The sequence below is a fragment of the Myotis davidii genome, unplaced genomic scaffold (assembly GCF_000327345.1).
Source record: "Myotis davidii unplaced genomic scaffold, ASM32734v1 scaffold415, whole genome shotgun sequence".
Lineage (NCBI taxonomy): Eukaryota > Metazoa > Chordata > Mammalia > Chiroptera > Vespertilionidae > Myotis > Myotis davidii.
Genome location: NW_006287951.1, coordinates 2,948,566 through 2,962,187, shown reverse-complemented (window position 1 = coordinate 2,962,187; position 13,622 = coordinate 2,948,566). Strand labels below are relative to the sequence as shown.

The window sequence follows — 13,622 nt, the reverse complement described above, 5'->3', positions numbered from 1 at the left end:
GGGTGGAATATGATGGCAGTAAGGACAATTGTTTAGGAGATAGAGGAGGTGACTGACTGTAGACTGGGCCACCCATAACCTGTGACATTGAACTGGGGCCTGATGGGCTCATGAGCTGGGGAGTGGAGGGGATCCTCCCACAGGGACAGCCATGAGTATAGAAACAGGTGGAAAGGGCCTATGCAGGCAGCAGGTGTTGTCTGGTGGGAAGTTTGGCTGGTGAGGTGGGCATGAGCATTCCTTTTGTGATCAGGAATTTGGACTTTTTCCCGTTGGGGTTGGGCAGCTACAGAGGGATTCTGAGTGGGAAATGGGCTTGTGATGCTTCATATTTGTTTCTCAACAGATTCTCTCACTACCCACTCATCTATTTGATGAAAAAATGGGCGTGCTGGCTTTGTCACTCTACATGGCAAAGCCCATGGGTTCAGTCACAGCTCTTCGACTGTCTGCATAAGAGGCTGCAGAAACTATGTGATTAGATTGTGAGGATATGGGAAAGTTAGCTGGAGTTCTGCTAGGAACTCACATCATTCCTCATTTCATTCATCCTCCAAACCCAATTAGCAAGGCTGCACTTTAAGCTGCACCATCCCTCCTGCTGTACTCCCTTCTGTGTGGGCTTGACCCTCTCAATGGTTATCCTCTTTATTTTCTTCACGGATTCTTTTTGATTAGCTTTTAAACACACTCAAATCTTTCCCACTAAAACACAGCAAAATAACAATGACCAAAAGGAGCCTTTTCCAGCTCCATCCTTATTTTTCTTCTCTCCTTCAAAGTCCAGCTTCTTGAAAGATAGTAATGTCCTCTCTTTCTTCATTCCATCCAGTGTCTTCTGCCACCACCTCTCTGCTGAAACTGTCCTTACCAAAGTCACCTGAGACCTCCTGTGGCTAAACCATGGGCAGTTTTCAATCTTCACCTCATATTAGCCCTCCCTGGCAACACTGGGCCCTGGGACCACTGTTCCCTTTCAGAAAGGTTTCCTTTGGCTCCACTACCACTGCCTGCTCCTGGCTTTTCTCCATCCCTTGCAATGGCTCTATCCTGACCTCTCTGTGAGCCTTTGTTTCCCTAGACACCTTTTAAATATTGCTGTTTTTTCAGGGTCCCATGCGGGCCCCCGTGTGTTCCCATTCTCACATTCTCCTGCAGTAAATTCTTCCACTCCTGTGGCTTTAGTTACAGTCAAGAGAAAGCATGACTCCCAAATCTATATCATCAGCCCGTCTCTCTGCTCAATTATGGACCCCTGTATCCAGTGACCCATGGGGCACTCCAGTTCCTATTATTGTTCCCAATTTCTTCTTCCTTTTATATCCCTTATTTCAATAAAGGGCATCAAAATACACTCAGTTGCCCAAAGCAGAAACTTGGGGAGTCATCCTTGATTCCTCCATCCATCTCCAAACCCACCTCCACCTCCTGCTGATCTGATCTTGCTCATATTTATTCAATCAGTCTGCTTACCTCCATCCTCACTGCTACTTCACACCCTCACCCAAGTCACCACCATCTTTTGCCCACATTATTGCACCACTTTCCTAACTAGTCTCCCAGAATTGAGTCTGGCAACTCCATTTTCCATTTTGTGGCCAGAGTGATTTCCTTGCTTCAACTCATTTTCCACCAATTGCATTCAAAATAATACCGAGCTTCCTTATGCTCTAAAGACCCTTCATGACCTAGCCGCTACCAACTACCCCCAGCCTGGCACCCACATCCAGCACTCCATTCTTCAGCCCTGCTAAACAGTGTATGATCTCACAAATATGCCATCTGCTCTGTGGCTTTTGAACCTTTGCACATGCTGTTCCCTCCACCTACACTAGTCCCACCACTAACATCTCACCTTCCTAATCTGATAAATCTTTTCACTCCTCAGGTTCCCGTTTGGTAGATACCTCCTCAGAGATGCCTTCTTTGGCTCCGTAGCCAATAGCAGTGCCCTCCTCTGTGACACCATAACCCTGTTTATTTCTCTGTTGAAGTTATGTACAGAGTTGAATTCTGCTATAAAGACAGAAACTGGAACTTGTCATCATAGTCTGTGTCAGAAAGTCCTTTCCGGAGCTACATGCAAACATGAATTTAAAGACAAGAAACAGAAATCCAAGTTTTCTTGGGGTGAAGAGACCCCCCCTCTCTTTTAGGACAACAGCCTGGACTCAGTATCTCAGAACCTGGGAAGTGGCTTATTCCCCCATAATTTTGTTCTGTTTTCTCCAACTTTTTATTCTGGAGAATGGGTGGCTACAGGAAATGGTGAAGTAGGGGGAGTTATAAAGGTAAAATGACTCTTGGAAAGAAGTCTCGGGGTCCAGATAATGGCAAAAGACACAATGAAGTTTCTCTGCCAGGGAAGTCCTGCCTGTCTGTCCTGCCCAGCTGATGTCACCCTAGTAGGAGTGTTTCTGCTCTCAGAAGAATGGCACTGCCCTTCTGATTTGTCTCTATCGTACCAGAGACAGTGCCACATTCATTGCTTCTTGGGTACTTTTCACAGTGACTGACATTTGGTGGGATGTTGCTTTCCCCAGCCTATGCTCTGGGAAAGATTATGACATCGTATTAAAGATGCAGACAGGGTTAAAAGGGGGTGCGTTAAACTTCACGAAACTAAAATTAGAATAATTTACAATTGATAGCAGTAAAGAGTAAGTGAGAAAGATTCCAATGGAATACCTAGGGATTAATTTCTTTAAAAGCATGCCATTTAAGGTCATGGACTTCAGTAGGTAAAATAATGACATGTTAAACTATTTCAACTCAAACTTATTTAAATCACCAAATATGTGTCGAGCAGCTTCTCTGTGTTAGGATGTTGGGTGATGGGTAGAGGTGAACAGGACATGACTTGTGTTCACTCCCACTCTGAGACTATGGAAAGTTCTGGCTGGGAATGCTATGTGTGCCAAGTTGTGACTTTCAGCAATACAGGAACCCATTAAGGGCCTGTGATAAAGGGTCCGCCCAGGAGGCACTCCAGGGGAGGTGGGGGGAAGACTCTCCTTTTCTCCCAGGTGTGTGATGGAGGTCCATCCACCACTGCTAGAAGGTGTCTATCCCACCCAGCCTTAAGCAGGGTCTATAGAACACATTGCCATCACCACCACCACCACCACCACCACCACCACCACCACCACCACCAGGGCTGGTACCCTCTGAGAGGGACTGAGAGTTTGTTCTCAGACCTCTGTGCACATGTTTTCATTTGGAAATTGCTGGTCTCAAGAGATGCCCTGGTGGTGAACAAAGTTGCCATTAGACCTCAATCAACTTGTATGACCTTCCCGTGTGATCCAGTCACCTTCTTCCCCTTTGACAACCTTTCTGTGACCTCAGTGATTTCCCGCTACTACTACCACCACCACCCCCCAAACCCATCCTAGACAATACAAAACCTCTGGCTACTTTTGAAAATGACCCTGTCACTACCATGTGAACTGCAGGGCTTCTCGGTGAAAGCTGAGCTCACCTCCTCCTTCCTGGTAATAGAGAACACCGCATGGTACCTGTTGGCTACTGGTACTCCGTCATGGCTGTCCTTCCCCGTTTCACTTACCAGGAACCCAATCATGCCCTTAGGCCATTGGTGCCAGAGCCATTATTATTTCTGAAATAATAAGATTCCTGGGTTAGCCCTCAAAGACCTTCTTAGAACAAAACGAAGCTGTTAGAATCTTTCATTTTTAACTAACACTTGTGTAGACTGTCACCCTCTTGCCTGATGTCTCATTCTTTCTGTCCTTCAATGTTCCTGGACTTCTATTCTTCAGTCCTCACTGATTTCTGTTCTCTTCACAAATGCTGGCCAAGTATAATCTGTAGTCCTCACTTGATTTCAGCTATCCTCTGTGAAAGTCAGTGACCTAGCTCTACACATAACTTTGGGGAGAGGGGAAAGGGAGGTGGTAGGTGGGGGAGGCATATGATTTTAGTATCGTGTGTCTATTTGGCATCTATGAGCTTCAGTGATCTTCAGATGATACAGTAAACATATGCTCTATAGATGCATTTACTACCTTTCATTCCTATCTTCAAGTATTACAGTGGGGGTGGGCACAGAATGGTGGCTCATAATCTCTAAGACTTTACCACAGATTGCCTCCATTCCCATAACATCTGGTCCAGGAACATTAATTAAACATCCCAGAGTCTCTTGTGCACTATCCACCCCCCTGAATCTTGGTGGCCATAGGTATGTCTGGCAAAGGCTTCCTCTCTGTGAGCCCAGTGGTAGGTTCCATCTCTTTAGCCTGGCTCACAGGGGCATAGGCCACTGAACACTGTAAAAAGTGTATTTTTAAGAAAGGATATGACTTAGCCTGGATGGTGTGGCTCAGTGGTTGAGTGTAGATCTATGAACCAGGAAGTCATGGTTCAATTCCCAGTCAGGGCACATGACCAGGTTGCACTCTCAATCCCAAGTAGTGGGCATGCAGGAGGCAGCTGATTGATGATTCTCATTCTCATTATTGATGCTTCTACTTCTCTCCCTTCCTCTCTGAAATTAAAAATATATTTTTAAAAAAGAAAGGATATGACAGATGATAAGGTGGTAGTGAAATTCAGAGGATTGGGGGTCTCTTAGCAGTGAGCATTCTCCCTAGGGAGCTCTTTTGAAGGGGTGAGTAAAGTCTCCTGGCACTAAGAGCCAATGAGGACAGATACCTCTGTTAGAGCAGCCTCTCCCATCCCTTCATTCCCAAGGGTGTGAGGATTCATTCCCCTCTTCCTGGGTAGCGCAAAACCTCAATGACTATCATTCCCAGAGTCCAGGACTTCACATCTATTGCCATTCATTCCAGGAAGCTAGGTTAGTGTCCTGCAGTGGTTCTCAAGTGTGGTCTCTGGACCAACAGCAGCAGTACCACCTGTCAACCTGTGAGAAGTGCACATTCTTGGTTTCCACTCCAGGTCTACTGAATCAGAAAACCCGAGGGTGGGGCTCCACGACCTGTGTTTTAACACCCTCCAGGTGATGCTAACGCATGCTCAAGTGTGAGGCCCACGGAGATAGTGGTTAAGAGTAAGGAGTCAGATTGCCTGAGTCAAAGCCTGACTCTGCTTCTGTGTGATCTAGACAAGGTCTCTATTTTCTTATCTGAAAATTGGAGGCACTACAGTATCTTCTAGGACTTCACAAGATAATTGTGAGGAAGAGAGTTAATCATGTATGTACTCAGAATATGCCTGGCATAGAGAACCTACTTAGGAATGATAGTCTTCATCAAAGGTAGTTACCACTATCTGTTAACACACATAAGGAAACTGAGGCTCAGAGAGGTGAATGACTGGCTTCATGCAATAGGTGGAAGGCATGATGTCTCACTCTCAAGAGACACACCATATTTTGGGGTGTGGGGTTGGGGAAGCCTAGCTTGTGAAGCCGTGCTTGGCACCTACCTGGGGGTTTTGAGGGGATGTCAAGAGATTTGTCCTGCACCTCCCATTAAGAGCTGTGCTTGGAGGCCCTGATCTTGGCTCTGCTAACCCTTCATGCTTTCCCCTTGTGCACTTTGGGTTCTTTCTCTCTCTTTTGTGGGGTTTTATGGTAAAATGAAACCAAAGGATGTGGCATGACCTTCACCTTGACCTTACTTTGTCTGCAGCCAGAAGTAAGCTGGCATTAGTGGAGGCTCAATGAGGATCTTGGGTTGAGGAGGCTGCCTGAGAAATTTGGTGATAAATTAAAATTCGTTCCTGTGGAAAATTGAGAGTAGATTAGTTGAACTGCCTAGACTTGTAAGACATTTCACGGATTGAGGTCCTTGGGGGTAATTAGCAAACTGTGCATAGAATTGGCAAACTATTACTTAGGGGAAATTGTCTTTTTTACACACTATGTGCTGGATCGGGGGCCCCTTGCAACCATATGTGAATCTTCTGAAACTGTTTTGACCATCTCCTCCTGTCCCCTGGGGGTTAAACACAAAGGTGCTTTAAGAAGGGGCTGCCCTGCTTTGGACCTGTACCCCTAGGCCTATGAGCCAGGAGCTTCAGAAGGTAAGGATCTCCCCAAGTTCAAAGTTACTTAGAACTAGGGAAGAAGGCTTATCTCACCTTAAGTATATATTAACCTACGTGAGAACTATAGTCCTCTTAATTGCCTCACAACCCTCCCCTCCAAATGCATGTGCCCAGACACACCACAATAGTCTGTAGTGGCTCTTCCTAAATTGGCCTGGATGTGAACTTCTCAAATGCAGTGTGTGAACTGAAAGCAGGGCTGATGATGTCTTACTGGTGATTGTTTATGTTTATTTCCCAGTGACTTCTTAAAGGTGCATGTTTGAGACTTAAGAGCCACTTATTTATTTGGTTCTTCCTTTGGGTCACAACCGTGAGACTGATTTCAATAGATTCTGCTTCTCAGGAGTCACAGGATCCGGATGTGTACCCTCCCTTCCATTAGGGGGAAGAAAAATGTTTGCTAAGGATTCTCCCATCACTTGGGCACAGACCCCGTGGGGTCCAGGAACACATGCTCTGACACCATTCTATGTAAACCCAGACATGCTTCTGCTCATTTTAATTAGACAGATAAAATTAGCAAGGAGATTAAGGTAAAAGGAGAAATTAAAAATATTTAAATGTTAGGTGGAATTTACAAAAGTGAATCGAACAATGAGGTACAGAAGGAATGCAGAGAGACACAGACACACTTGAAACATTCCTCGGACGCCATACGGCTTAAGCCAGTCCACGGGTAAGGTAAGAAGACTCCTCCCTTGCCACCTCTTAAATTGCAGATTCCAGGATGTGGAAGAACATTCTCCAGACACACTTTCCTTCTCCTTCTCTTCAGATGTTACCAAGAATAATTAATCAGTCAGTATCATTCTAGAATGGCCCACACTGCATCCAATTCAAACCACTCACCTGTTTCCTGTCTGAATTTGCAAGCTCTTGAGAGTTTTCCCCCAATTTCATTTTATTTTTCTTCCTACCCTCTCCCCATTGAGCCAATAGGCCACCTGGGCCAATCAGAAAACCAAAACCAACAATACGTTCCTAACCCTTCGAATTTTCCAGGCCAAGACTTCCTAGACCTTTGTTTGCATCTGTTACGAACAAGCACAGTCATCTTAGAACACAGACGTACATATGTGTGCTCACGCACACATGGAAACAGGTTTTCTTTTTTTTTTCTTTTCCAATTTGTGGTTTCTTTTCCCTTTTTGCAGAAAATGCAAACAAAAGAAAAACAAGGTTTTCAATTGAAGGTACATCTCTTCTTCAATATGAAGACATTAATTGAATTGGTCGGATCCCCCATGCAGTGGTCAGCAAAGTCCTTTGGCAACTGACAGAACGACATCTGGAGACTCAGGAGCTGGGGTTGGTTTGAAGAAACTTCCCTACATGAGTCGTGAGCAAAGGGAAATGGATGTGGGAGAAGGGAGAGGACTCTTGGGGAGGAGTACAGAAGGAGAAAAGAAAAGAATGTCATTGGCGAGGAAGAAAATGGAACGCTGCTCTGTTTCTTCCCTCCACCTCCTTCCCTTCCTTCCTGTGGACAGATGACTCCAGCCCACTGAGGGGGGAGCTGAGTTCACTATTGTAGACCTTGAAACCCTGATGCATATTCTTGTGTCTTCACTTCCGCTGAACATCACCTCTTCATATTTTTATTATCTATTTCGTTTCCCACGGCATCATAAACATGCTTCTGTCACTGAGAAATGAAGGTTGACTATGAGGAGCAGGTCCAGTTTTTTCTTCACATATGTGACACATTTCTCAATGGAGAAGCCAATCTCTCCAGAACATTCCACAGTGTTCAACCTCTGGCTCCCCCTTGAGTCTGGTCCTTTTTCTTCCTCTCCTTCCCCCAGAAAATGAGAGTTCTCATGCCATTGCCGTTGGTGGCTGACTCATCTGGACCCTCATAGAATGAATGCTGTTCAGGATCTTCTTCTGGTGACCTGCCAAGGTGACCCCTATTCTCAGGAGGTCTCTAGGAGGGGAAAACACAAAAGAAGGCACTTTAATGTTACAGCAGCTTTTCAGAGATCAAAATTCATCATAGAAAGCAAATAAAAGTGTTGAAGATCCAAGAAGTTGGGTAGGTAAGTGAAAATGTTTAAAATCCAAGGATCCCAAGTTTAAGAGTCTTTAGCAAATGCCTACCTGGATATTTCCTTACTGAACTTCACTCTCTCCATGGAGTAGACCTTGTCTCCAATGCTCCCTCCAATTTGGATAATCCTGGAAGGATCTGGAGCAGCCCCTTCATTGTGTCCATGACTCTAGGTGGTTTTCAAGTTTCCTCTGTTTTGTTTTGTTTTGTTTTGTTTTTCAACACCCCCAGCACATGTTGTATGGGGCTTCAGGTATTCTGTGGCTTTCTGGCTAAATTAGTGATCACCTGCTGTGACTGAAAGGATGTGGGGCTTGCTTGGTTTTCTGATCTTCCCCCTCCCAGTTTCCATTTTGTGCCTCTGTTTGAATTTTAATATCATACATTTTTAAGAAGGGTGATCTCAAAGGTTTAACTTTCAAATATCTGTCCAAGTAGGAATCCAAGGACTATGTTTAGGATAGGGATTTGGTATGGATTCATCTTTGAGCTATGAGTCTTAATATGAACAAGTTCATGGCTTATATTTGACTTTGGGGAGACCCATGCTTCTTTCCTTAATAATAATAACATGACAGCGCTTGAGTACTTTTCAAGTGCCATATACTAACTCATTCATACCTATGGAAGCATTTTGTAAAAATCGACAAACCATTTAAATTCAATGATAATACTTTAAGAGCAATCATTTCTCCTGTGCATCCTGTAGGGAAGGAAATAGGCAGTAGGCCAAGTGCTTTGCATGTGCTATTCCACTTGCCACAAACCAATGAGATGGGCACTATTATAGACATATTTATAGACAAGGCAACTATGGCTCAGAGAAGTTAAGTAACATGCTCTAGATGACACAGTGGGGGAGCATTCAGGGAGCTGGGGTTCAAATTCAAGACCACTGGGCCTCAGCTACCCTGCTGGGCTGCTCTCAAACTCTTCTAAGGTGCTACCTGTACTCCCCCCAAAGCTCTGGGTCTCCAGCACAGCAGCTCACTTTGTACACTGTGCACTTGACCCCGGAGGAGGACCCTGTGCTGGACTTCCACCCACTGTGCCACTGCTTTCCTGATCCCCCTCCTTTCAGCAGGTGGTCAGTGCCCCACAGGCTGCAGCAGGTTAGATGATTAAATTGCCCGTGTCTTTTTAGCAAACATGTAACATGTTTGGGAGGTGTACTTGAATTTTAAATTCACAAATTGTCCTGCAACCTATTTATTTAGTTGCTCATATTCTTTTTCCATCTTCTATCTCCCAGAAGATAAACTAAATTGCTGCAATAGTGTGTGGACATTTTTACTCTGAACTAAATTAAATTCCTTAATTTTAGGTTTCACTTTCCTTTGTTCTTTTCATGGTGGCTATTCTCAGACTCGGGAAATTATTCCCCTTGATTCCTTCTGTTTGTAGGTGATCAGGTGATGACTGCCCTCATACTCATCTAGGGGAAGCAGGAGTAGCCTCGTCTTCATGAACACCCACTTCGGTCCCTGCATCCAGGCCCCCAATCATCTGCACCATCCGCTTTAATTCTGCGAGATTGAGAAGCTGGTTTTTCACCAGTCAATGCTTCTGTTTTATTTTTGGTGTCTGACAATTTTAAAAAGTGAAGTCTGAAGTTTAGTGGATCCAAGACGAGATGCTCATTCAAGTCACCTCCCTGGAGGAGGTGGAGGTGCCATCATTTCTGGCAAGAATGAACCCCAGAGAGGTGGAGCTGGACTCTAGGAAGATGGACTGCAAAGAAGGAGTGGGGGACCGAGGCCGAGTATTCAGAAGCCGTCGCTCTGGGGCTCAATTGCTGGGTGTAGGTGACCACTCCCTCCCGTGGGACTCAGCCACTGGCCTGCCCTAGGAGGGTAGCCCCACAACGACCTCTGTGCCCGACACAAAACAGGTGATCAGTAAATGTTTCCAGCTTCTTGTGGACTGATCGATCCTCTACCATGGAAAATGTGTGTTACAGACCACCAAACCCAGTGCTGTCAGTACATGTTTTAGTCTGGGCAGCCAGTGAGGTCCCCTCTGGGTTATGTGTGTGTGTATGTGCATGGGTGTGTATTCAAAATTTGACCGATTTTAGACCAACTAGTTCAGTGGTTCCCAAACTTGACTGCATTATAGGATCACTTGGGCAGTTTTTAAAATCCCAACGAAGTTACAATATCAGGTATTGGTCCCTTTAAAGAGTCCCAGGTGATTCTAGTGTGCAGTGAAGTATGGGTGCTGCTGTGGCCCTGGGCTGGACTAGGAGAAGGATATGGAGCTGGCAGTCAGGAACGCAGGCATTAGGCCTGCTCTGCCACTCATGAGCTAGAATCTTCAGGAACTGACTTCACCCACTTTCTGAACCTGCTGAATGAAAGGGGTGGAATTACATAAATATTTCTCAAACTATAGTTCCACAAACCCTGTCTCTCAAAAATGTGGCTCCATGGTGTTGAATAATTTTAAATGGGTTTCTTTATTTCAGGATTTCTCATGGCCTTTACAATACTAATGTGTGTCCTGAATCGCCAAGAGAGTGATAAAGTGTGCGGCATTTCCCAAATTTATTTGACCGGGGGACCTTTTTTCCAAGGAGAACCTATTAGCATTTCCCAGAACAGGTGCTACTCAGAACATTCCTGGTGAAATGATGGACTGCATGGATCTTTAAGACCCTTTCTGGCTCTCATTTTATCTGAATAATGTTGGGTTTTGTATCCCTCCAGAGTCCTTTGGGCGCTGCAGACTGGTAAGTGATTTGTGGGGGGTGGAAATGTATACTTATTTACAAGTGCTATGTAGGTACGAACAAGCTCCCCCACATCTGCAGCTGTTGCTGCGTCAGGGCCGTGCCTCTGCCTGCATGTTGTTAAAGTGCTGGCTGGTTGTGTTCTTTCCATCTGGATGCTCCCTTTGATAGGCTGAGTTTAAAAACTTAAAGGGAGGAGCGACTCTTGGTGATTAGGCAAATGACATATGGCAATGACTGAATAACGCTCATTTGGGGCCCAGAACCATCTCAGCCTCCCCACCTTCAGCCTTGCCTCCTTTTTTTCCAAGGTGTGCCCCCACCAAGCCTGGTTCCATTCAGAGAGGAGATCTGGAGCTGAAGCCAGAAGTTAGGACTGGTACCAAGGACAATGGCAGGGAAGGAACCTTGACCCCCACCCACAGGCTGGACAGAGACGATTCTCATCACTTACTCTGATGTCATCTGGGTGACCAGCTGGAGGGAGGTGAAGCCGGCGGTGAGGAAGCTGTCCCTGTACTGAACCATTTTGATGGCACTGAGCCAGTCATCCACGGTGGTAAAGGCCGTGAAGTCTGGGATAGAGCGGTCTAGCAGGGGCTGGGAAGGCCTGCGAGACAGAGAGGAGCAGGTGACTTCACAGCTGCAGCAGTGTGCGGAGAGCCACGCGCCGGGTAACGGCAGACTCCACGTGGGGTGGCACATCCTTGACAGTGGAGCCCTGTGCTGACCCTTCCTTCCAGGTTCCTGAGTTGGCATGGCTTCTCGGGGCCAGGTGGCTAGTCCCTCTGCCTCTGGGCACTGCCACACGTCAGCACAGACAGGCTCATTGACCAGCATGCAGTATAAAGGGAAGGGAAGGCTCAGGACTCCCTTGTAAACTGAAATCTAAGAGCTTTTAAAAATATATACAGTTCACTGCCACCTCCCCAAATCTATTGTTAACATTTGGCTTTCTGGTTTTGTCCTCAGCTAATTGAAATAAATGGAGCAGAAGGGCCCACCACTGATCTTCCCTGGCACATCCTCAAAGCAGACACCCAGGTACCCAATCTGGAACCTTCTTGACACATCTTCAGCACCAATGCCCAATCCTTTACCAAGTCAGATTTACTTAGATACCAAAGGTTTGACCTTCAAAATCGTTCAAACTCATCCACTTCTTTCCACACCATTCCCCTGACTTAAGACCCTACCTTCTCTGTCATTATTGTAGTGCTCTTTCTTCGTGCATGCTTGTTCCCCTCAACCTAAGTTCCACACTGTTGCCTGATGCTCTTTCTTACAAATGCAGATGTGATTATGTCAATAACCCTCACCTGTTCCTGATTCAAGTCAAACCCTCAAAGGCAGTGGTCGCCGACCTTTCGGACCTCACGGACCACCGGTTGGCGACTGCTGCTTTAAGGGATGCTCATTAATCTGAAAATCAAGCCCAGAATTCTTAGCAGGACCTAAAGGTTCTGAGTGTCTGGCCCTCGCCCACCTCACCAGCCTTAGCCACCAACCTGCCCCCTCACAAACTGTACTCCACGCACTAGCCCTGTCCTTTCCACCCTCAGGCCTTTGTACATGCTGTACCCTGGCCCCTCAAGTCCCATATTCCTTTCATTCTGTTAATGCACCCCCTCTCTTCAGCTGTCATCAGGGATGTCTCCCTAACAACAGAGGAAGGTAGATGCTCTCCAAGCATCAGGCACCTACCTGCCTGCCACACTGATCTTTGGGTGATTATTTAAATGACTCAAAGCTTCACGAGGGCGGGGACCATGTCTACCTTAGTCATTCTGTAGTGCCAGCAATGGACACAGTGCTTAACCCAATAAACTTTGGTTAAAATGATGAATAATAAGTGAGTTAACCCTGCAAATGTACAACTGATAGTTGCTGACAGTACTTGACAGTTATTCTGTTCATTTGCTCATAACAAATCCCATTGCTTTGTATCTTTGTCCCCTAGCAATCAGGGCCTTTGCTTAATAATAGGTTGGCCAAGGTTCCAGGTCTACAGCTCCACCTGCCTAACAGACTGGTGTGGTTAACAGAAAGGGTACCTTCTGGAAACAGGATGGCCCAGAAGTGGGGCCTCATACCAAGCAGATCAGATATGCTCAACTGTTAGAGAACCCAGTGCCCAGACCATCTAAAGCCAATGGGAGGTAGGGACCTAGACAGGTTTCTTAACATCTGTCTACACAGCAAGCATGTCAAACTCATAGCCCACAATGAATATTTTTGCAGCCTAGCCAATATAATGGTATGTACGAAACGTTTTAATAAAAATTTTGTGACTTAATTTTTATAATATCCTATTATACATTATTAATAACGAACTACAATGTTCGTTGTTATGACTGATTACTATAATTGTGTGGCATTCATTTCTCTTACACACCTTACGTGCAGGCACACCATTTCTCTCCACTAATACTAGCAGCGAATATTTTAGCAGCCGATTGCCATGCCATTAGTCTTGTACTGACTTGTTTGGTGTGCGCAACAGGAAATATTTCACTTTCAGAGAACAAGAAAAATAGGTTTATTTGCATTACGCTTATTAATTTGTGTAGTTATTCAGTGTCTGATAAGTTAATGTTCAAGAAAAAATATTTTTATTAAAATGTTCTATTATGTTAACGAGTACTCATTTATTTCAGCCCTTTGTTTTCAGCATGTCTCTATCGAAATAAACCTATCTTTCTATGAAAATTGAAACTTTTGATATTTTTGTGGACCACATAAACTTAAACCTTGCTTATTTGGCCCGTGTTAGCCTTTGAGTTTGACAGGCTTGGTCTAGCC

The 13,622-nt window shown here is 45.3% G+C and overlaps 1 protein-coding gene across 1 annotated transcript in view; it reads right to left on the bottom strand.

Moving 5' to 3' along the window:
• Positions 1 to 6,504: 6,504 nt before the first annotated feature.
• The window catches only part of EPHB1 (EPH receptor B1), a 283,401-nt gene continuing 276,283 nt past the window's right edge, over positions 6,505 to 13,622 (bottom strand). The window contains exons 15-16 of the mRNA XM_006759807.2: positions 11,275 to 11,430; positions 6,505 to 7,966 (exon numbers count right to left, since the gene is read on the bottom strand). Coding sequence (XP_006759870.2) covers positions 7,858 to 7,966; positions 11,275 to 11,430 — 265 coding nt within the window. The 3' untranslated portion in view covers positions 6,505 to 7,857. The remainder of the gene's footprint in view (positions 7,967 to 11,274; positions 11,431 to 13,622) is intronic.